The sequence below is a fragment of the Poecilia formosa genome, unplaced genomic scaffold (genome assembly GCF_000485575.1).
Source record: "Poecilia formosa unplaced genomic scaffold, Poecilia_formosa-5.1.2 Scaffold104, whole genome shotgun sequence".
Lineage (NCBI taxonomy): Eukaryota > Metazoa > Chordata > Actinopteri > Cyprinodontiformes > Poeciliidae > Poecilia > Poecilia formosa.
Genome location: NW_006800043.1, coordinates 153,496 through 174,974, shown reverse-complemented (window position 1 = coordinate 174,974; position 21,479 = coordinate 153,496). Strand labels below are relative to the sequence as shown.

General features: G+C 39.3%; 4 protein-coding genes across 6 annotated transcripts in view; 1 reads left to right on the top strand and 3 right to left on the bottom strand.

The window, feature by feature from the left end:
* Positions 1-352: 352 nt before the first annotated feature.
* On the top strand, positions 353-8,070 carry LOC103143000 (insulin-like growth factor-binding protein 3). Its single transcript, XM_007559353.2, has 4 exons — positions 353-1,083; positions 2,866-3,101; positions 3,842-3,961; positions 7,041-8,070. The coding sequence occupies exons 1-4, from the start codon at positions 705-707 to the stop codon at positions 7,161-7,163; spliced, it is 858 nt and encodes a 285-aa protein (XP_007559415.1). The 5' UTR covers positions 353-704; the 3' UTR covers positions 7,164-8,070.
* A 168-nt stretch (positions 8,071-8,238) lies between these two features.
* On the bottom strand, positions 8,239-9,937 carry igfbp1b (insulin-like growth factor binding protein 1b). Its single transcript, XM_007559352.2, has 4 exons — positions 9,513-9,937; positions 9,246-9,388; positions 8,991-9,119; positions 8,239-8,897 (listed from the first exon to the last, which is right to left on the bottom strand). Exons 1-4 carry the CDS (start codon positions 9,856-9,858, stop codon positions 8,772-8,774), a joined length of 744 nt encoding a protein of 247 aa, XP_007559414.1. The 5' UTR covers positions 9,859-9,937; the 3' UTR covers positions 8,239-8,771.
* Positions 9,938-10,853: 916 nt separating this feature from the next.
* LOC103142998 (uncharacterized) lies at positions 10,854-12,452 on the bottom strand. Of its 2 annotated transcripts, none has more exons than XM_007559350.2 (4): positions 12,069-12,452; positions 11,586-11,990; positions 11,418-11,498; positions 10,854-11,317 (listed from the first exon to the last, which is right to left on the bottom strand). In XM_007559350.2, the coding sequence occupies exons 1-4, from the start codon at positions 12,108-12,110 to the stop codon at positions 11,240-11,242; spliced, it is 606 nt and encodes a 201-aa protein (XP_007559412.1). In that variant the 5' UTR covers positions 12,111-12,452; the 3' UTR covers positions 10,854-11,239. The 2 variants fall into 2 exon arrangements, with proteins under 2 accessions (XP_007559412.1, XP_007559411.1); XM_007559349.2 differs by having other exon boundaries at positions 10,854-11,320; positions 12,069-12,450.
* Positions 12,453-15,682: 3,230 nt separating this feature from the next.
* Positions 15,683-21,479, bottom strand: part of LOC103142996 (adenylate cyclase type 1-like) — a 39,555-nt gene continuing 33,758 nt past the window's right edge. The window contains exons 10-20 of one of the 2 annotated variants that reach the window (XM_007559346.2): positions 21,193-21,290; positions 20,995-21,079; positions 20,357-20,446; positions 19,763-20,025; positions 18,760-18,886; positions 18,152-18,313; positions 17,915-18,061; positions 17,725-17,823; positions 17,291-17,405; positions 17,083-17,207; positions 15,683-16,827 (exon numbers count right to left, since the gene is read on the bottom strand). In XM_007559346.2, the coding sequence (XP_007559408.1) occupies positions 16,411-16,827; positions 17,083-17,207; positions 17,291-17,405; positions 17,725-17,823; positions 17,915-18,061; positions 18,152-18,313; positions 18,760-18,886; positions 19,763-20,025; positions 20,357-20,446; positions 20,995-21,079; positions 21,193-21,290 (1,728 nt within the window). In that variant the 3' untranslated portion in view covers positions 15,683-16,410. The remainder of the gene's footprint in view (positions 16,828-17,082; positions 17,208-17,290; positions 17,406-17,724; positions 17,824-17,914; positions 18,062-18,151; positions 18,314-18,759; positions 18,887-19,762; positions 20,026-20,356; positions 20,447-20,994; positions 21,080-21,192; positions 21,291-21,479) is intronic. The other variant, XM_007559348.2, reaches the window with a different exon arrangement.

The following is a 21,479-nucleotide window of genomic DNA, read 5'->3' as shown; positions in this document are numbered from 1 at the left end:
GGGGAATCTTCAGTGACACTTGAAGAGAGCTGTGCGCAACGGACAATTTATGATGTGTTCAGCGTCATAAAAGAATGGAGTGGATTCAGCATTCAGAAGACTGAATGTTGAATCAAAATTTGGTTCAACAATCTATATAAATGTGTTATTGCTAATTTTTTGTCAAGTTTAAAATGTTACATAACTCCTAGGAAATGGCACATTTGCGCCCCCATAGTCAAAGACGGTAAAAACATGGACCCGGCGTGGATACTTCTGAGGTGTGCTCCATATTTTATTTAGCATTTGTTGTACTTTATTAGTAAAAACATATATATATATAAAAAACCGTAATATTGATTGGCGATTTATGACGAGGCATTCTATTTAATAAGAGAGAGAGAGAGAGAGATGAACACAACTGCTTATACGCTGTGGCAGCGGAATATTAGAAAGACAAGTTGTAGATGCAATTCTTCATTTCTCTGTCTAAAACCTACGCAGACAGCTCTTACACTGTCCAGAATAAGCGGAGTCGAAGTTATTCAGCAGTGCGCCACAAGCCTTTCGGGGGTGTGACTACAGTCATTGGGGTCTATATATTGAGATGTTTTGTCCGCCAGCTAGATGTGAATGAGGGAAGCTGACCAGTGGAAACTCGCCGCAGCGGGACTGTGTGCCACCTCTCTGCAACTCACTTTCTTCCTCTCTCTGTCGCATCAGCCATGGATTCCTATTTTCTAGCACTTCGCATGATTTTTCTTGTGGCATCGCTCACCCGCAGGACAGGTGCGAGCGGGCCGGTCATTAGGTGTGAGCCGTGCGACGTCAGAGCGCGCCTTTTGTGCAAGCCTTTACCCAAGGAATGCGCCGAGAGAGTCCGCGAACCTGGCTGCGGCTGCTGCATGACTTGCGCCCTTAGCTTCGGCCAGCCGTGCGGAGTGTACACCGGGAGATGCAGCTCCGGACTGACCTGCCAGCATCAGCCAGGTGAAACGAAACCTCTGCAGGCTCTGCTCGAGGGTCGAGGTGTTTGCGTAAACGCGACGAACAGACGGCCGTCGGTCAGACCCACACCCACATATCCGGTCAATGAAGTGCCAGGTGATGATTCTGCTTCAGTACTTTAAAATCTGCATTGATTTCCCTTGCATCCTGAGAAGGGGAAAAAAAAAAAATCATACTTTTGCCAACTTTTGTGTAGAGTTGGGAGTGAGATAAGATGGGTAGGAGAGGGAGGGGGTCCTGGTGGGGTCAGAATTAAAAATGATAAGCCATGCTTTTTATTGAAGGTTGGATAAAAACTTTTTTTTTACAAAATCTTTATGCTCAGATTAACAATATGTTTATAAACTTATGAGTAGTTAGTTTGGTTGTTTGAATTAGTTAAAGCTGTTTGGCTTTGCATAATAGACTAAATATGCTTGGGTTACTGACATATTATCTAGAAGAGAGACAAACACCACACAAAACACTGTAGCTGGTCAGTGTTTATTTTCCAAGAGGAGTTCCTCAAGGTTCTTTTCTAGGAACAAGTCTTGTTTTGTCTTTTTTTTTGTTATTTGTTCTTCCTTTAAGTCAGATAATTTAGCAGCTACGTTTTTGTCATCTTCGTGTTGGCAACATTAAGCTATGCTGCTTATTTAAACCATCTGAGTTTGCCCAATTTGACTTCCTTAAATAACTCAAGTGTTAAGCAGCAATTTTCTACAGCTAAACTAAGAAAATAAATGAAACATTAACAGTTGCACTGGACAGTGCCAACTGTGCCATTAAACATTAACTGTATGAATGATTATTCTAACAGAAGCCAGATGTCAGTAATTTAGGTGGCATTTTTGATGCCAAAAACTATTTAAAGTGCATTTAAAAAATAAAAAATAAAAAAAAACTTTTATTTTCCATCAAGTGTGTCTTTAGGTACATCTGAAAACGGATGGTGTTTGTATCAAGTAAACTTTAACACTTTGCCTTTACACAAACTTATTTTTTTTTAATTGTTCACTTCTCTAAATATGAGATAATTTTACCATTTTGGTCTTGGACAGTGTGCTTTTATTCCCAACTTGATTCAACCATTAACATCCTCTTGCATTTAGAATTGGTCTAATCAGAGCTTTTTAACGGCCAAATGACATTTGTTTTGTTTTTTATGTATTGGACATCTCTTGAGTATTTGCCAGCTTTAATTTTCTGTGAAGCGCCTTATAAGATTACCTGTGAAAACAGTCATATTCACAAACTTTTAATACCTAAATGTATCAAACTGTTTTCTATTTTATACCCAAATCTTGAAGAATGACTTTGCTCTTTAGGTGAGGTAGAATCAAATATTTGTAAATAATACAGTCTGATCAGTATAAAACAAGGGCCAAAAATGTAGAGGCTGTATAATCTGAGATTGTTAAGAACAATCATTATATATAACAGAACAGAGAGAGTGTTTATTAAGTGTATTTTTAAGTGAGTCCTATTCGGGCAGAGTGAAAAACTGAAAAAAAAAGAAAAAAAAGCTCTGTCCAGGAAACTAAGAGTTGGCAGCTCTGTAATATTTATTGTATGAAGTGGTTTGCACAGGTTTCTGTTTCCTGTAGCGAAAACCTTAGGCAAGGTTTGATTTGACATTAAATGACAATAAATTACAATAAATCACAATTATGATATAATTGTAGCAATATCTGCATTTGTGCTAAGCGGGGAAATATGGCTCTTCACCTCCAGTTTTACTTGTCCAATTTACCAAATTCCCTATAATAATTTTTCTTTTTTTGGACATGAATTATCTAAACTAGTGCATAAAAAAAAAAAAAAAACTTAAGTGAAGGTTAACCCTATATCTTTGTGTTCTGTCTTGCAAATAACCACAATGTTCTAAAACAATGGCAGACAACACAGAGGCCAAGGATAAGGAGGAGAAGCCATCCAGTCCAGATCTTGAAACTTCATGTGACCCTGCACCTCCCAGGCCTTCGCTTCACCCCATCCTGTCCTCCGCAAAGTCAAATGCCATCCGATGGGACCAACAGAAGGCAACCCAGATCTTTAAGATTGAGGATCTCTCAGGACCAGTCATCACAGACCAACTAAACATCTCTCTAGAAACCAAACAGGAGCCTGAGTATGTGAGTACCGCAAACATTTTTCTGACTTCTGAACACAGTGGAGGAATGTTTTTCTCCTCTCCTCTGTGTTTTGGTGTTTTCCCTCCCCGCTGCGGGTGATGAAATGTTTTGGATAGCAGTGCCGACGGTTGGCAGGGATCTGGTACAGCGGAGTGACATGGCAACAAGCATGTGCCACGGCCCTGTGGCTGACCTGGGTCAGGCGGTTGTTTGGCCACAAGGCGTCCGCGTGCCGGGCGCTACGAGAGCCAGCAAATGATGGATTGGCTGATGTGAGGGCCTGTTGGGAAGCCCTGCTACTATTTTGATCTTGCTTTGGCCAGAGAAGTGAGCACACTCTTGTAATGGGCTTTGACTGGCTTCTCTGATTAGTGACTGAAGTAGTTGGACTTGAGAACAAGCCTTTTGGCTCGATCTTTGAAATGTTTGAATTCAATTTATACCCTGTCCTTTGTGTTACATGCAGGAGTTCTAAGCAGCTTTGCAAACTGTTAAGCTTCTTCACGTCAGATGAATTGAATTCTTAATCGTTGCCTCTTTCATTGTGCCGCCACCTTTGTGGTATTATCGCTGAACCCAGTGTATGGCAAAGTGACTCAGGTTTAGTTTATTCACAAAGCCATTCATGGCAAAATTGCACAAAATAAATTGCAAATATTGCATGGATATTCTGTAACCTGGGGCTGCTTTATTTTTTGAGTGCAACAAAGCAAACTTTTTTTCTCTCCATTTTTTTTTAGGGTCCCTGTCGAAGAGAAATAGAGCGCATGCTCAGCACCCTGAAAATTGTGAACATCCTCAACCCCAGAGGCTTCCGCATCCCAAACTGTGACAAGAAGGGCTTTTATAAGAAAAAACAGGTACAGATAGACAGAATTTGCATTGTTATTCAGTGAAGATGTTTCATTGCTGACTAATGTGCTTGCTTAACATCTGTCCAGCTTTAAAAGACTACTCAGTGAAAATTTGCATTTGTTTTTTTTTTGTGTGTTTGGTTTTTGTTTTTGTTTTGTTTTTCTACAAGCTGAGTTAATAGAGATTAAATCCTCCACTCTAGTGACTCAAACTTTAGGTTTGCTGCCTCCCAATTACAGCCTCCATTCTGTCCTCTTGTTTTACATCAGTAGTTATTAGAGCTTCGTCACTGCACCGCACCAGTGAGGCAGACCATAGCCACTGGCTCTGGAAACATGAACCACAGGGGCCAAAACCCCAGCAGAGCTGATGGCTGGGACGACGGCTGTCTTACCTCCCCTCCCAGGGAGACAGACGTCAAGGTGGCCACTGGCACCCCATGAACTCGCCCCATAATTGCTGGACTTTTGAGAGGCAGACACAGAAATAGAAGTGCAGCCGTCCCCACCTCACATGGTTCACCCACGATCAGGCTGTAATAAATGAGCAGTACTGACGCATTCACATGGAGACTTTTGGGGCTCCAGTGCCGCTGCATCAACAAAACAGATTATCTCTTTGCACATCAACCCCATCAACCCCATTTTCTTCCGCCAAACCTGCAGTCATCTTATATGCAGGTCTACTAAAGCAGGCTAATGCGTCACACTTTACAACTGGAAGACCATTCAGTTTGAGTAGTTTAGCTCAGACACTTGCAAATTTTTTTTTAATATAAACTGAGATCTTTTTACTCCTTGCAATTGGCTGGTATGAAACTCTGAAGACATGGTAATCTTAAGTAAAAATATAACAAATTCATTGTATTTTTTTTTTAAATCTAATCTATAGAAAGATTTAATTCCATGTTTTAAAACAACTATTATTTATACTGATGTTGAAGTGATATGAGATGTTGATAATCAGTAGTAGCGATCAGGATATTTGTTTTGATTTTGATCTGAATTACTTGACAGTAGACACAGGCTGATACCTAATCAGAGTCCGATGTCACCGAAATACGCTGTAGTCGCTCCTGTTCTTCCTGACACCAGCAGTACAATTATATGTTTCTTCAACATGGGTCAACTCGGCTGAGAAAACCACTTTAATGTTTTGGGTTTGGGTCACCTAAAACATTCGCAGCTTTCTCTGCTTTTTGTGAAGAAATATCTTACTTAAAGGGGACCTCTTATGCAAGATTCAATCTTATACTTCCATTTGGGTTTCTACTGCTTCTTGAAACAGCCCAGGCACTGGACAATCCCTTCATCATTTTCTGGCTATAAATAAATGTTTTTTTATTTTTTTGTTGTTGTTGTTTTTTTTGGTGCCTGGAAAATTAGCCATTTCAAAAACCTCCTGATTAGTTAAAATAGATGGGCATGTCATTGTTACCTAGTAACCCCAGCTGAGCCCACCTCTTCACCTAGCAACCCAAGTGGAGCACGTTTGATCAGCTAGTTTTACTGCTGAACATGTTGCACAATGGCTGCTAGAAAAGACAAGTATTTAGTTGTTGACTTATCATTCAAAAACCGCTCCAGAGTCCTTGGTGGTTGTGCAGGAGGCTCCATTTCTTATGCTTCTGGGTCTGAGTCACAGCCAGCAGCAGTCTTCAATCATCTTGCTTTTTAGTCCTGAAAAGTTACCTCTAGCTCTAGGCTAATATTGACCTTTTATTAACACTATTGAAATTAACATTATGGTTTTGACATTTGACTTGTTGATATTTTGGCTGTGGTTCCAGTTAAATACACCCTGCTTCAGAAACTTAATACTTTCTTATTAAAGTAATGGCCAGTGTCTAAGCTGTCTGTGTTCATTTCCAGTGCATCGGTCCATGCACTGCAAATGACACGGAAAGACGTGGAACCACTGCAGTCCGTCTCTCACTGTGAAAGTCGTCCAAAAGGTGGAAAAAAGCTTAGATTTAATTTTAAAAAAAAACATGCGCATGAACTTTAATGCAGTTTTTAAGGCATGTGCAAGAAAACTGGCTGTTTGTTGACTATAATTGGAAAAAAAAAAGCTGTCCGTGGACAGCAACGGGTTGGCAGAGGTGTGGGGCTGTGCCACATTATGTTATAAAGAAATCCAAGCAAAACTCTAGTGAGTTTTCCTGGCATCTCATTAAAATTTATTTAAACAACAGGAATGTTATGATGGAAAAAAATAAAATAAAATAAAAAATTGAAGCGTGTTTAAAAACCTGGTTGATAAGGGTAACCTCCCAATCTCTAATTGGGACATTGGGGAAACTGTAGATTTTTTTTTTTTTTTAAATCTGCCAAAAAACATTTTATCCTAGAAACAAATTTTTCATCTGTACATTATACAAGTTTTGGCTCCTTTTATATTTTGAAGCTTCACTTGAATTTGGTGTTGCTTAATCATTTAGCAATAATGGCAAATGCGTTTCAGAAATTCATTATACGAGTTCATTTCTTTTCAGAAATATTGAGCTAAAAGAGGATAGTTTCCCTTCTGATCAGCCTTAACAGTCTTAGGAGCTGTGGCACAGTTGCTTTATCCCTTGAAATGAATGGCTGCATGTTTTACTGGAGTGGAGGTTGACCTTTAGTAAAATTGGCAGTAAAATAACAGCCCTTGGGTAGCTCCACAGACTCTGTAAGTCATTTGTAGTACCCATAATTTGGAGCTGCGGGGTATAATCAGCAACAGATGATTCGTTCTGGCCACCAGCATCTGAAAATAGATTTTGGTTCACAGTTGTTCACAAACGGGACTAAGTAAATATTTTACCATGGTGTTATTTACCTTAAAGGTCTCCATACGTGTCTGTAACAGGAGATAGACCGTAAAACAGCAGCTGAAAAAAAACCACAGCATGCTGGATGACCAAGGTTGCATGGACTCAGCACAGTCTCAGCATTAATGCCTCTTAACTATGCTGTTTTTCTTTATTGAGAAGAGTGCCTTTGAGCAATCCACATTCTTTATTGCATTTAGTTTTTCCAGGGCATTCTGCAACTTTTTTTTTTTTTTTTTGTCTCCCTTCAACTTGTCTCTGTACACTTTCAGTGCCGTCCATCCAAAGGCAGAAAGCGAGGCTTCTGTTGGAGTGTGGACAAATATGGGCAGCCTCTGCCAGGTCTTGATGGGAAGGAGCGAGAAGTCCAGCGCTACAACTCCGAGAGCCAATAGGAGGGAAGCAGGCTGGGGAGGGAGGGAGTTTTCGAGTGAACAAAAAGAAATGTAAACAAATAAAGGCACTAAGGATATTGGAGGACAGGTCAGGAGATGGCTTGACTGATATATGGATGGTTGCTGTCTCCATCTGTTGCCTGTGGGACCCTTTTTCACCGAGACAGAACAAAGGGAGCGGTGAAAGTGTATCAGGAGGAAAGTCCTGGAATTTATGCTACAAACAGACGATAAGCTCTTTTATTTTTTACTCCCACCTGGACAGCTCCTGGAAAAATTACACGCTTCAGAATTCATTTTGAATGCCTTAGACTGATTCGGAAACACACACACACACACACACACACACACACACACACGCATGCACACAGACAAACATGTCACTGATGGCGATTGGGTTAGCGCTTTATTTTACGCACAATTATATGGCATCGCATATGTGTACATACATTTTGTTGTATAATCATTATTTGTGTGCTTGTAATTTGTAAGACATTTTGTATCTGGACGAGATGAAATGTATACATGTATGAATTTATTTGTTGTTCAGTCTAATCATGCAGTGCCTTACTATGAATGCCTGTTATGAGTTCCTTTGTTTCTAGTGGAGGATGATGGAACTGTGCAGCTCAGACTCTACAATGCATTTAAAGACGTTTCATGCTGGATCTTAAGCCACAGAAAGAAATACAAACTTTCTTTTTATTTTTTTAATCTCAACTGTGGCTCTTCTTTTTATGATTGATGAGCTGAATAAGCTGAATAGTTGGGATGAAGACTTCTGCCGTTATCTTTGATTTTTTATAAAGCCAGAGATTCTGTTCTGTGCTCTCTTCTAGCTGAAGTATGTTTGCATGTACAGTCCAGCAATTGAAGTCTATTTTTACTTAATAAAGGCAGCAAAAACTAGGTCAAGTTCTTGGTTTTTTTCCTGATTATAAAATGAAACATTCAAAACTACTTAAACTTGATGAAATGTTTTATTATATACATTTAGTAGTATTATGTACAATGTTTCAGCATAGCAGTACTTCATCAATAACACTCAAACCAGTGTACTGCTTATGTGTGTGTGTGTTTGTTTTTTTTTTTTACATCAAACTAATATAGAGAAATGAATAAATACAACAGATGCAACCATTAATCATAGTCAAAGAACCTGCAGATGCAAGGAGAGGTAGACAAAATGTGCAGTGCATGCAAAAACGCACAGCGTCTTGGATAGTCTTCTATATTAGTGCTCAGCCAGCATGTGCCAATTTAAGAATCCCCTTTGAATAAGTGAGCGTTCATTCAGAAAATGGTCAGCAGCTTAAATGAATGTTCTATTGTGTTGCAAGTTACAATTAATCAAACTTACTTTGATGGAGTTGCAGACCTATTGTTTTGAGTAATGGAGTTATTCAGTTGGCCAAAAACTTGCAAACATGCTTTTAAAAATACATCAAAGAATAAATAATGTTATACATAATGTTCATAAAATAGATGGGCGTTTTCACCCGACATGATTTTACATTTTTTTTGTTCATCAGGCTAGTTTTACATATTTACTTAAAAGGTGAAGTTATTAAACACGGTTTCATATGCCTATGTCAGTAAATTAATGTCTTAGAGAGTAACTTCTTGCTGGCATGGGGCATCGGCGAGAAGGTCGCTGGATCCTGGCAGCTTCTTCCCATTCCAAGAAGAAACACACCAGCAGCGAACAGGTGGTCCAACCAGAGATGACTCGCACTGAAACGGAAACCAAGCACCGGTCTCATTTGCCCAGTAAGCTAAAATAAATACCTTTTGGGTGCTGGCAGCAAAACCTGAAAACAAACTCACCTGCTTGGGTTTGTAGTAGCCGTGTTTGTCACAGTTTGGGAGATAAAAGGTTGTGAACTTATCTCCTAATTGCTGCTGAGAGCTGGCAATCATATCCAGTGCTGCGTGCAGTTCAACATGACAGGGACCCTTAAAGAAAAAAACAAAAACAGAAACCATTAAGACCCCATGTCATTTTTTTTAAATTATCTCTAGACTCAGGTCCTCCCTTGCGTTAATCGTTTCTCCCTCAGTGAGACTGAGGCGTTGTCTCACCTGCTGTACCAGTTTGTTGCGGATGGCGTTAACTCTGGCTTTCAAGCTCTCATGCATCTCAGCAGTGTCTTGGTGGTCAGAGGGGAGGTCAAGTCCTAACAGGTATGGCGCAGAGCCATGTTCTTGGACTTCATCACCTGCTTCTAAAGGGATTTTGGAAAATGCATTCCATCAGAAATTGTTTTTCTTTTAAAGATATGAGAAAGAAAGAAAAAAAAAAAGACTACATTTCTTTGCAAACATTACAAAGAAAACCCTGGAGCTTACCTTGTCCCTCGTCATCGGCGCACACTCCCTGTCCTCTGGTCAGGGCATGGAGTGGTCTGGCCTCACCCGGCCTAGGAGTGCAGCGGAGCCCCTCACCGCAGTGGGCTGTGTGAACACCACAGGAAGCACCTTTCTCCAGAGCGCATGCCATGCAGCAACCACAGCCAGGCTCCCTCAGCACTTGCTTGCAGTCAGCGGAGACTGCAGGACAGTCGCTCAGCTTCTGCTGCGTGCAAGGAGCGCAGCGGATGGGCTCGGGACCCACCACTGGGGATGAACGCCCCAAAGCCATGACGGCCAGAGCCACTGCCGCAACAAAGGTCAGCTTCTCAGAAAATTCAAGCATTGTTTTCAGTTGTGGTTCTTAAAAGTACACCAAACAGCTCTAGGTTTTCTTCTTATGAGATTTCTGCGAAGCACTCATATTTGTATGGAGATGTGGGAGGTTAATCATTGACCACATATATGAAACTTTTTTTGACACAGATAGCACAAACAGTGGGTGACCCTGCGTGACGTGCAGAGATCTATGCTTACAAGGTCTGCAGTAAATATTGACACTGGAACATGAGATTTTACTTAAAAACAACTCTGCTCAAGCTTTACTTTTACAGCCGATGTCCTGAAAGTATGTTTTATTTTTTTGAGTACTACTGCTTAGACAAATCAGTAAATATTAAATAACCTCCACGTCCAAACTTCAAAGGGTTAGTCAAAGATTATAATGATCCGTTTATGGGACAACATGGTTATGGCTGCCATCTTTTGAAGTAATGCTGACCGATTGTTTTGGCAGTGAAAAACTATTTTTCCCTTTGGGCTTGCTGGTGAAGGTTCATCGCATCACGCAAGCAGATAACTAGGATCACTCCTCTCAGGGGTTGCATAAGCGTGACAATATGGATTTGTCTGCTAGAATCACAACATGTTTGTCGACAGAAAAACAACCATAATTGGATGTTTTTTCATAGACACATTTACCAAAAAAAACAACAAAAAAAAACAACAACAATCTGACAATTGACAGATGCGTCAGCCTACGGTCATCTTTTGCCGTGCACCAAATCGGATCCCCAAACAATTTTTTGTGCAAGACGTTTTTGAAAATTGCACCCCAATTTGACATTTTTTTTATCATTTTGTAGCTGTCCATTATTCTCAGTTACTTTTCTCCATTGGTACACCAGTTCTCCAGCCATCATTCTATGTCTTGTACCAAATGGTGGCAACCTTTAAGTCATACGTTTTGGCACACAGGTTTAAACAGAAGAGATGCATTTATACTGATTAAATTACAAGCATAGGTATTCCAATGATTCATCAGACGACTTCTCAGAGCAATTAGATTTCACTCAGTGGAAATGTATTAAATATGGATTTGGACTTATGAAAATGTATTCCAATATGGACTATGTTTTTATAAGTCATCAGAAGGTACTCCGTGTTTGCTGGCCATTATGCATTTGTCCCAAAAAGAATAAACAAGGGACAGTAAATGAAGCGATTAAATCAGTATCTGATACTTACATTTTAATAATTGGCTACACATACAGAAACAGTTTGTGCTAAGCAAACTAAGACACTAACAATGTGCCTGACGGTGCCAAACAAGAATCAAACTTAAGAGCTTACATGCCACAAACTAAATTTACAGTCCAGCAGAGGGAAACTTGGCTGAAAATTGTACTCTGCATTAAGCAATCGTATTTCTCACAAGTCAATACATTTTATTCAACCACCAGTTGATGAGTTGTTGCCTCTTCAATGTCGACCATCAGGCTCACAAGCCACTGAGGAAAAGGCTCCTGCTTTAAGTAAAATAAGATAGGAATGTCACAAAAAAAAAAAATATATAAAAATGCTTTGAGCAGCATAAAAATCTGGAGGAGAAATTAATTCTAATACCTGCGCCTTCGTGTATCTTAAACTCTCTCTCTTCTTTGGCTGATGTGATTTTGTACATTTTTGCCACATAGTTTTGGAGACCTTTAAAGAAGACATTGGAAAGATGAGCAAATCTTTCTAATCAAAGATGTCAAAGCTCATAAATGTAAAGAGCTTGGCTAATCTCGCCTTTAGTCTCAGCCTCCTACTACTCAATCTCCTCTCGTACCCAAACACTGGCAGAGGTGCAGCTTCTTCGCACAGATCAGTAGAATGAGTGCTTGCATCCGACACTGAAGAGGTTTCGGTTTCTTTCGTCTGCTCGTTGAATCGAGTCCGGATCGAAGTCTCGCATTTCCGAGAACCAGGACGCCTCCCTGGTCTCCGAACCATCAGTGGAACATCATCTTCTTCCCTCTCATTTTCTGCCAGTGCCTCGTCTGTCTCTACACCCACTTGAAATGGTAACTCATCTTCTTTTTCCACCTCCTTTTCCTTCTCTCCTTTTCTTCCCACAGTTTCATCTTCCTGCTCTGACTCCTCTTGAATTGGCTCCAGAATTTGCACCTTCTCTATGTTCTGCATTATGTTATGCTAAAAACACAAAGAACAAGCGACCTGCTCTCTGAAAGCTGCTTTGTTTTCTTTTCTACACGAGAAGGTAAAACTTACATTTTTTGCTTGGCGGTGTCCCTGCAGCTGGTTGATCCACATGAGGAAGGGAAGTTTCTTTTTGTTAGCCAATTATTGCAAGCAGGTGTGGGCATTTAACGGGATGCCATATCTCTCCAGGAAACAACAATCCAACAGAAGCAGTTACTGAAATATTTTTGATTAACCCATCTGGCACCAGTAACCTTACAATATTCAAAGTCACCTAAATCCCTAAATTATTGCTGATCTGCAATAAAGGCTGAACTAGTTGGTGCCCAAAGTCGGTCCTGGAGAGCCGGCATCCTGCATGTCTTAGTTCTCTTCCTGGTGGTAGTTGCAACCTCCTCAGCATGTCAATGTTCCTCTTAGGCCTTCTAACGAGCCATCATTGGATCCAGGTGCGTTAAACCAGGGAGAGAAGTAAAACATGCAGGATGCCGGCCCTCCAGGACCGACTTTGGGCACCCCTGCAAGTTTAGAGGGGTAATTGAACTTTTCTGTTGTAGCATTCTGCACAGCTCTTAAAAGCAGTCAGTCAGTGTTGTACTTGCAGTAAACATCACTTGTTGTGAGTTTAGAGAAAGAGCTCACCTGATGAGCAGACTAATAGTTATTCAGATGTAGACCATGACTAAAGCAGGTTACTGCCATCTAAAAACTACATGATTCTTCCAGCTTTCACAGAAGTACATAAAAAAAACTGTCACAAGTTTTAGTTTTATACAAATAAAATTAGTTTTCATTGTTTGCTTTTCATACAATGTCACACTCTGCTTGACATACCTTGAATCGCATATCCTCACTCTTGTCTTTTTGTTTTAGTTTCAGCAGCGGTTTTGGTAACTTTCAAGGCTGCTAGAGATTTTATTTGGAGACATCAGACTAAAACTGACCAACTTCATCTGCATACAATCTTCATAGAGCCTTGCAACTGTAAAGAAGGTATAGCAAATTGATCTTTAACCCTTTAACCCCAGTGTTATGACATTTCTCAGAAAGAGCGCAGAAAACATCAAAGGTGAAGCGGGGAGGGAGAGGGTGGATTTTCCCGTCAGATCATCAGTTTCTGAAACCACACACAAAAAAAAACTATGCAAAAGTGCACACAGGGTCAGTGTGACCCACACACAGAGTAAAAAAAACCTTGATGGGTCTGGATGACCCCATCTCTTAAGGCCGCAGGAGGGTTAAAAATAATTGATTCAACCCAATACCAAACCCAATAATCCAATTTATGGGTTATTAAAAAAAACACCCAGTTGCATTTATATTCATAATTAATGTCAGTCGCCCAAAGTATGCTGTCAAAAAGCTAACCCAGCCCTGTTTACAGACAAATACAGACCTATCTGGTCTGTATTTGTCTGTAATTTATTGAAAGATGGTAATTAAATTATATTTTTTATTTCATGTCTTAAAATTGAATCATCGTTAGTATATGTTAGTCTTCATTTTGTTTTCTCCAAATTATTCATAATTAGCTTTAACTGTTGTCATTTTTAGTGCTTCATGCCAAGACCTCTGTAGAGCGGTCTGCAGGTCATTGACAACTGACCAGAATTAGCTAAATTCCTCTGCAAACCAATAACAACTCCCATGCTGTACTATCTGTCAAATATTGCACAAGATACGTGTTTGTTGACTCAACTGTTACACCGAGTGAACTCTACACAAACTCTGCATCAGTGCTGGGAAAACAGTTTTGTGGCTGCTGCCCAGAGTTTAAGACGTGATGATGTTCATCTGGCTCCCGGCTCGCCAAGGTGCTCCCACAAAACATTTATTGTCTGTCTAAGCCAAAAACTGTTATTTTAAAACCAATTACGTGAAGAGAATAGAATGTGTAGCATAAAAATCTATTGAGTGTGACTAACAAGGAAAGATCCACACACAAAGCTGTTTGTTCACCACACGGTGTTTGGTTGTTTCTGGAAGGAAACTCTATTGGTCAACACTAAAAACAGCTCCTTAAAAGAAAAAGCACACACACTGCTGGTCACAATATTGCCATTTTATGCAGTCAGACAGAAGTTATTTCATTTTTTAAAACTCACAAAGCGCTCTCATATTTTATGCACCAATATTGTCTTTATTACAAAATATTCAATAATTTTACACTGTACAAGATACAACATAGTTTACAGGTTTTGGCTATTTACAACAACAAAAAAAAAAGATGATCTGCATATCAAAGTGAATAAATCTAAAAAGGCAAGTTGCAATCACTGTAAGCTTATTGAGTAAGGCAAAAAACTTGAAACGTGATGTAGTCACACTTTTCCATATCAAGTGAAGATATCTATGCACTTAAAGATACAGGCTATAAAGATATCCGACATGCCTCATATTTATGAAACTGCATCTGAGAGATGTGTGCTTAATGTTATTCTTAAACTCTAGCTTTATTATACTGAAAAGCAGTTGTACAGTAATGTATAAGCCTGAAGAAAAAATATTAGCAGCTATAGACACGGCACCGAAGTTTCTGCAGCCTCAAGAAAATAAGGTAATGTACACAGACTAAGGATTTAAAACACTTAAAGGTCATGCATTTATAGAAGTGGTGTGCTTATTACCATGTAAGTGCTCCCTTCTGTATGGATGAATGCCATCCATTAGTCTACAGTGCCTTGTTAAAGTAACTGTACCCCTTGGATTTTCACATTTTCCTCATAACAATCACAAACATCAATGTCCTTTTTTTTTTTTTTTTAGAATTTTCTAGACCATCACAAAGTAGGGCATTACTGATAAAAGCCTCAGAGGTTTGTTTGTGAGCATTAGTGGGCAGGCAAAAACCAACAGACACAGTAGAAAAACCAGCAAATAAAGTTGTGGAAAAGTTTAAAGAGGGGCTAGATTCTAGAACAGATATTCCAAACTTTGAACATCTGCCGATGCACTTCTCAGTCCATCTGGCAAAAACTGGAAAGAGTACAATATAACAAAACAAGCCAAGCTTCTGTCATCTATCTGAATTGGAAGATGTGCAAGAAGATCTTTCAGAAGAAAAAAAAGCCCATGGTGAGTCTTGATGGGCTGCAGAGATCCACAGCTTAAGTGGGAGATACTGTTGACGGAACGGCTTTTAGTGGCGAACTCCACAGATGTGTCCTTCGTAGAAGAGTAGGAACGTAAAACTAGTATTGTTTCTGTGATTGATGCTATATAAATAAACTGAAATGAGTTTTTCGCACCACTTCAGAGCTGCGGTCTACTTTGAGTTGGTCTTTCACTTAAAATCTTATTAAAATCCATTAAAGTATGTGGCCGTAATGTGACAAAATGCGGAAATGTTCAAGTGGTATGAATAAATTTTCAAGGCACTGTATGTTCATGTGTGCTTGTTGGTGTTCTGTGTAGTGTTTTTTTTTTTTTTTTTTTTTTTTTTTTAGTGAACCTTCTCATTTTGGCATGAACTAGTTTCTGTGGCAGCACGCATTCAACTAACCTTTTTCACTCTTTCCAGCTCTTTTAGTGCATACCGACCGTGAAAACAGCCCCATCAGTGCATGCTGCTTTCATACACACATTTACTTTAGACTCTGTGAATCCAGGTGATATCAAGACAAGACACTTTTTTTTTAATTGGTTAGTAATGTTTGAAAGTAACAAGTGCAAGATCCCTTTTCTGTGAAATTTCTAAAACTTAAAATTATTACTTTGGTTTTTCCTCTCAAGCAGAGTATCATCACTTATGGCTCTTGACATTTTTCAAAAAAAATCATGCACTAAGATAAACTGCCATATTTCATAAAAAGCCAGCTTCATCCAGTGAAAGGTGAATACAAAAAGGATTTTGTGCTGTTTTGTTACAATTTCAAACTGAACACACATGCATACACACACTTACAATTATAAACATGCATGCCTTCATACAACAAAGTATAAATAAACTGTTTGTCTGTAAATAATGCAATATATCCTTGGCATAATCAGAAAGACAGTGCAAAAGCAAATGCATGATCAGTCTTTTTCTGGGCATCAATGTACATATTCCTTGTACGTGGGGAATATGTACTTCATATAAAACAAGGTTGCACACATTACCTGGATATACCTGCACAGGAACCCGAGAACACCACAAATCTAATCATCTGGTATAGCGATGTTCATAGGATGTTGAGCAGTTGCTTGCATCTTTCTTCCCCCTCCACATCTCAACTCTGTATAGAGGCAATCAGTTAAGAAAATCTCTGAAAGCAAGTTTGATTGTCAGTTTTATAATACTTCAGCACGTTATCCTGGCCGAAAACATCTTGGGTTATGTCAGGATTTCCTAGGACGTATGAGAAATCCGTGGACAGCCCCAACTTCTCCAGGTTCTCCTGCTGCATTCGAAACCGTCCCGTCGTTCCTCCTACACTGCTACATCCGCAATGGCTGCCACAGCCTCGATTTGAATGTGTGTCACCTCGACGACGTCTTCATCTTCCACTTCACCTAGCACACAGGGCGACGGGAGGCATGTTGCTTGGCTGTTGCTGATGTTGGCAGAGCTTGTCTGAAAGTTGCCACCCATGCTGGCTTGAGCAGCCAGGCTGGCAGCGGAGGAGACGCTGCCCAGATGGGTCGGCACGCTCGTCTTGCCACAGGAATGGATACGGCGTGCCAGGCTGGTGGAACGCATCACCGATGAAGTGGTCGCCGTGCCGATGCCCTGCACTTTACCTTCCAGAAAGTATGTCAGCATCTCACCTTTACCTTTTACACTGACTTTACCACGGCAGACTAAATCGTAGTTGCTATTCAGCATTCGATATGCCTCCTCGGTCACCTGGAAAACAAAAACATTGCGCTTTACCGTTTCTTTAAAAAAAAAAATTAAAAATACACTTGTTGGAAATTAATGCTCAACTTAAGTTTGATTTTGGTTCAGGTCTATTAAACTATTCAAACAAAACTACAGAAAATGAACTAAAAATAAGTCTGGGAGTTAACTACACTTTCATTTCGAAATGTATGGTTTAGAGATATGTGCATTTGATATAGAACTTATGCTTGATATCTGGTTAATTAGTGTTTTATCTACCTGAATTTTTCCTGGTACACCCGTGCTGTCCATCCGACTGGCCACGTTCACTGTATTACCCCAGATGTCGTACTGTGGTCGCCGTGCTCCGATCACCCCAGCAACTACTGGACCAACATTGATTCCTGTCCAAATTAACAACAGAATTTACACCAAATTACCTTAGTATTCCTACTCACATTCAGAGTCATTTTGCGGGTCCACTTACCCACTCTGAGGACAAATTCATTGTACGACTGGTAGTTGATTTCATCCAATACGTCAAACATTTCTATGGCGTAGTCTGCGATTGTGCTCAAATGGTCATAAACCGATTTTTTGGCCTATAGAACAGAGAAATAGTAAGGCTCAGCGTGCAATTTATTTAAATGGGGAACTGACTTCAAACAGCAACAATGGCCTGTTCTGGAAGTGCAATCAGTTAATACTTACCCCAAATTTTTTATCTACCAAATCTTTTTTTTTTGGTAGAAAAATGGCTAGTCTTTCACAATTTTTCTACCAATTTCCTGCAATATGATCTCCTTCCAAAACAGGTAAGGGAACTAATACTTCCAATGCAGACATTTTCTTTTAAAAACCCAATCAAACTCTCTCATTTTGAGAAAAAAAAATCCCAAAGACAGATGGATAAACAGCCACCTTGGTGCCAATGGTGGGGACAAGCCCAACAGCTGCCATGTACGTGCTGCCAATAGTTTTGATTTTCTCGATGTCTTTGTAGCACTCCTTGTCCATAAGCTGCAAAATGGACATTTAGGCAATAAATATTAGAATGAAAACCACATTCAAGCAACAGAAGGTCAAGTAAATCATAAGACGAGAAACATACCTCATCAAAGTCAGCAATGATTTCATTTAGCAGCCTCAGGCACTCCACTCCCATGTTGTTGCCATCCAGTTCAATGTAGAAATCATTAAAGTTTGGAATTGAGGCGAACAGGACACCGACTTGGGCGTAGGACTGATAGTACAGATCCTAATAAAAAACACAGAACCCCGTAAAAGAAAAAAAAAAGATGTCCCTTTGCGTCTTTTATTATTTGTCGTTTCCTCTATTTTCATCTACCTGTTGGTCAGTCTGCCTGCATGCCTGTTTATTAGCATGGCTCACCATGTTTCTGGGGTTTGACATTAAGAAGTGTTGAGCCACATGGGCAGGCAGTAGATTGAAGAGAATCCTCCTGTTGTCCAGCTTTACTTTCTCCATCCCATCTCGTTCCTCCTCCGCCTGGCAGCGCGCAAAAAAAAGAAACGAGCAGAGAATGCCTGAGTCTTTTTCACATTTCTACCACATGGGGTCAGTAAAAAGCCTTCTCAGAAAAAAAAAAAAAAAACTATTCAAAATTACATAGCAGCTATTTAAATGGTCAAAAACTTTAAGTTTTAGATTTAATAGTTAGAACTTTAATGACACAGTGTGCAAATACGGGAGTAAGTGACTCCAAGTGAAACACGGCCAACGAAATGTTCTCTTGTTTTTGCCAAAAAAAACAAAAAAAAAACACCAACTGGTTGCTGCCAGTAGCATTGAACCCCCTCATTTTACCTAATATAATAAATCTGAAATGACAGAAATATGGCACTTGTGCTTAAACTTTGATTAAAATTCACAAATGTGCGCCCAAAAACATTCACAGTCCGTTACACTTTGCACATAAGTACAGTCTTCCAAACCTGTACAGCCCAAAGGAAGTCCAAGCGCAGCTTGAGGTCAAGTTGCCTGGAGTGGAGGGCCAGGGCACTGACAAAGAGCAACAGAGACAGGATGGGCTCATAACCCCGGATGTGGAAAGACCCCCCACTGTGGAAGAGACCAACACAGAAGTTAGCAGTAGACCAGACCACAAAGAAAAACAACACAGGAGGGTTGACCGGACCCACCACAGCGCTAGGAGAGAGATCACAAGTCAAGATTAATTTGATTTACTTATAAAAATTCTCAAATGAATTGTCATGCAGTTAATGCATTTGGTTGTAATTGCCCATCAACAACATAAAGTGCACGAAAAGAAAACTCATTCTAAACTTGCACCAGAATTTTCCAAAGCAAATTTCTGATCTAAGCTCCAATAACACTGTCCAAGCCCCTCCACTCTGAACTAATGTGGTCCCATCATCCCAACCCACATTGTCCTTTCAGGCTTCTGATTTGGAACTAATAAGCATGTGTGCTGCTTCAAAGGGTGGAAAATGAAAGAGTGTGTGGGCTGAAGACAAGCAACGACTCCTCTACACACATACATCACAGCACACATACTGTAAATGCTCCTGCAACTCTTGTTTATCTGTGCACTTCCTGTACTGAGCAAACAAAGAATAACACTTAGCATTTACAGCAATGTGATGATGGAATGACCCACACAACTCATGGAACATCATTTCCCCATTAAGCTGCACATGCATTGTTGTAAGGATGCCCACAAATCTTTTTTTTTTTTAATTCATGTCAAGACTCCAGTGGTTTGCTGCAAATCAAGAAGGATTTTTTTTTTAATGAGTGAAATAAATATTTTCTAATATGATATCCATTTTGTTAATAAGACTGCAAAGCTGTAGGCTATGAATTTAAATCTTACTGTCAGATCTTAGATCTTATCGATGCAAAATAAATAAAAATAAACACTAAACAATACATATACAAGTATATGTTTAATGTATGACATGCTTCGAACCTTACCCCGCAGTCTTGCGAAAGCCACTGAGCTCCAGGACAGTGATGTACAGCACTCCCAAAAGGAGCATCAACGCCATCTTTGGCAACCAGGATACTCGCAGGAAAAGCGCTAATGTGAGGGTGCCCACTACACAGGAAAGAAAAGCATAGCGGGCCCCATCACAGGGCAACTCGGCCATGGTCCGGTTGGCTCCCCTGTCCACATCAATGATGATAATGGAACTGTTTGTATTGGCACTTCCCCACATCCAGGGCATACAACCCACCTATGAATAGAGACAAAGAATGCATAAATATACTCAGTATGTGAGTTATACTTGAGGACATTATTCTAAACTGCATATTGCTATCAATACTGTCTGCACTTTGCATAAGAAATATCAAAGGAAAAGCAACATAAATCTAAGAATGCAAGCAGTTTCACTTTTAAAAACAGGTAATTGTAGCTTGTCCACGTCTCGCTGACGTAAGCAAGGCATTTCTTGAAAGAAACACTAAAGAGCAGCTTGTATTTCTCTAAAACCTATAAAAGAAAAAAGAAACTTGAAATAACCTGAGCTCTAATGTCACATTTTGTATATTCATTTTGGGACTTACAACACAAGCCTGGGCCACAGCGTAGATTAAAAGCACTATAAGAAGACAGAGAGCAGTTCGAATCTGAATGGTCAGGCACCCCGGAAAACACTGAATGTAAGAAGAAAAAAACTACATTAAATCATCACCAAAGACCAGCATGCCTATATTTTATACACTGATATTAATGTTCATCAAGAAAAAAAAAAACAACTAATCTGATAGGGCATATTATATAATAGAACTGTTAGAAAATATTTAAAAAAGAATTTAAACTAATAATTAACAGGACAAATACAAGTGTTTAGTGCATGTCTGCATTTGCTTTGCACAGCTAGAAATAGTTTAGAAAAGCACGCTTCCTTTTAATCCATTTCATAATCATGCTGTATTTGTGTTGGTTTAAGACACAGAATCTTAGTAAAATACACTGAGATTTAAAGATTGTAAACTTGCAAAAAATAAAAAATAAATCTTTTTAAAAAATCAACAGGTATAATAATATAATAAAAAAGCACAATAAATACATAAATAATATTTAACAAGACAGCTTTGTAAATTCCTAATAACAGAAGACAATCAGTATATTATAAAGAAGTGTGCAAAAAAATAAAAAATAAAACAACCTACATAAAAGCTAAAACAGGATCTGTGCTTACCTGTACTCTCGTGATATGCAGGTACATAATACAAGCTACAAGGAAACAGATGCAGAAGACGAGAAGCACAAGTACAACTGTGCCCCTGAATTCAATGAAAAACAAAAACAAAAAGCACAGATGAGCAAAATAAGTTAATGATGTTTAGAGAATTAAAAAAAAATCATGAGAAGAACAAATATTATCTGATGAACATACTGCGGTATGATGAGAAGATAAACAATTCCAAACAAGGCCGCTAGGATCAGAGAGAGAACCACTGCGCTGGTGAAGTACTCATCAGGAACCTGGTGGTACTGATGTAACAGAGTGGACAGGATTAAATGACTGAAGTTAGGTAAAAAAAAAAATGTTTCTAATAAAGGAATAAATGATTTACAAAGTATTTCTGAATTTATGTTTTTGTTTAATTAAGTTAATTCATTTAATTTCAGGTAGAAGCTTTTTAGGACACAACTTGTTAGGGTAAAAATTATTTCCCCATG

Excerpts from the sequence above, each read along its gene's own strand:
- LOC103143000 (XM_007559353.2), top strand. The coding sequence starts at position 705 with ATGGATTCCTATTTTCTAGCACTTCGCATGATTTTTCTTGTGGCATCG. Across the intron at positions 3,102-3,841 it reads CCAAACAGGAGCCTGAGTAT|GGTCCCTGTCGAAGAGAAAT; the intron begins GTGAGTACCGCA and ends ATTTTTTTTTAG. Across the intron at positions 3,962-7,040 it reads GCTTTTATAAGAAAAAACAG|TGCCGTCCATCCAAAGGCAG; the intron begins GTACAGATAGAC and ends GTACACTTTCAG.
- igfbp1b (XM_007559352.2), bottom strand. The coding sequence starts at position 9,858 with ATGCTTGAATTTTCTGAGAAGCTGACCTTTGTTGCGGCAGTGGCTCTG. Across the intron at positions 9,120-9,245 it reads GCAACAAACTGGTACAGCAG|GGTCCCTGTCATGTTGAACT; the intron begins GTGAGACAACGC and ends TTTTTCTTTAAG. Across the intron at positions 8,898-8,990 it reads GCTACTACAAACCCAAGCAG|TGCGAGTCATCTCTGGTTGG; the intron begins GTGAGTTTGTTT and ends TTTCCGTTTCAG.
- LOC103142998 (XM_007559349.2), bottom strand. The coding sequence starts at position 12,110 with ATGTGGATCAACCAGCTGCAGGGACACCGCCAAGCAAAAAAT. Across the intron at positions 11,991-12,068 it reads GACACCGCCAAGCAAAAAAT|CATAACATAATGCAGAACAT; the intron begins GTAAGTTTTACC and ends TTGTGTTTTTAG. Across the intron at positions 11,499-11,585 it reads GTAGGAGGCTGAGACTAAAG|GTCTCCAAAACTATGTGGCA; the intron begins GCGAGATTAGCC and ends TCTTCTTTAAAG.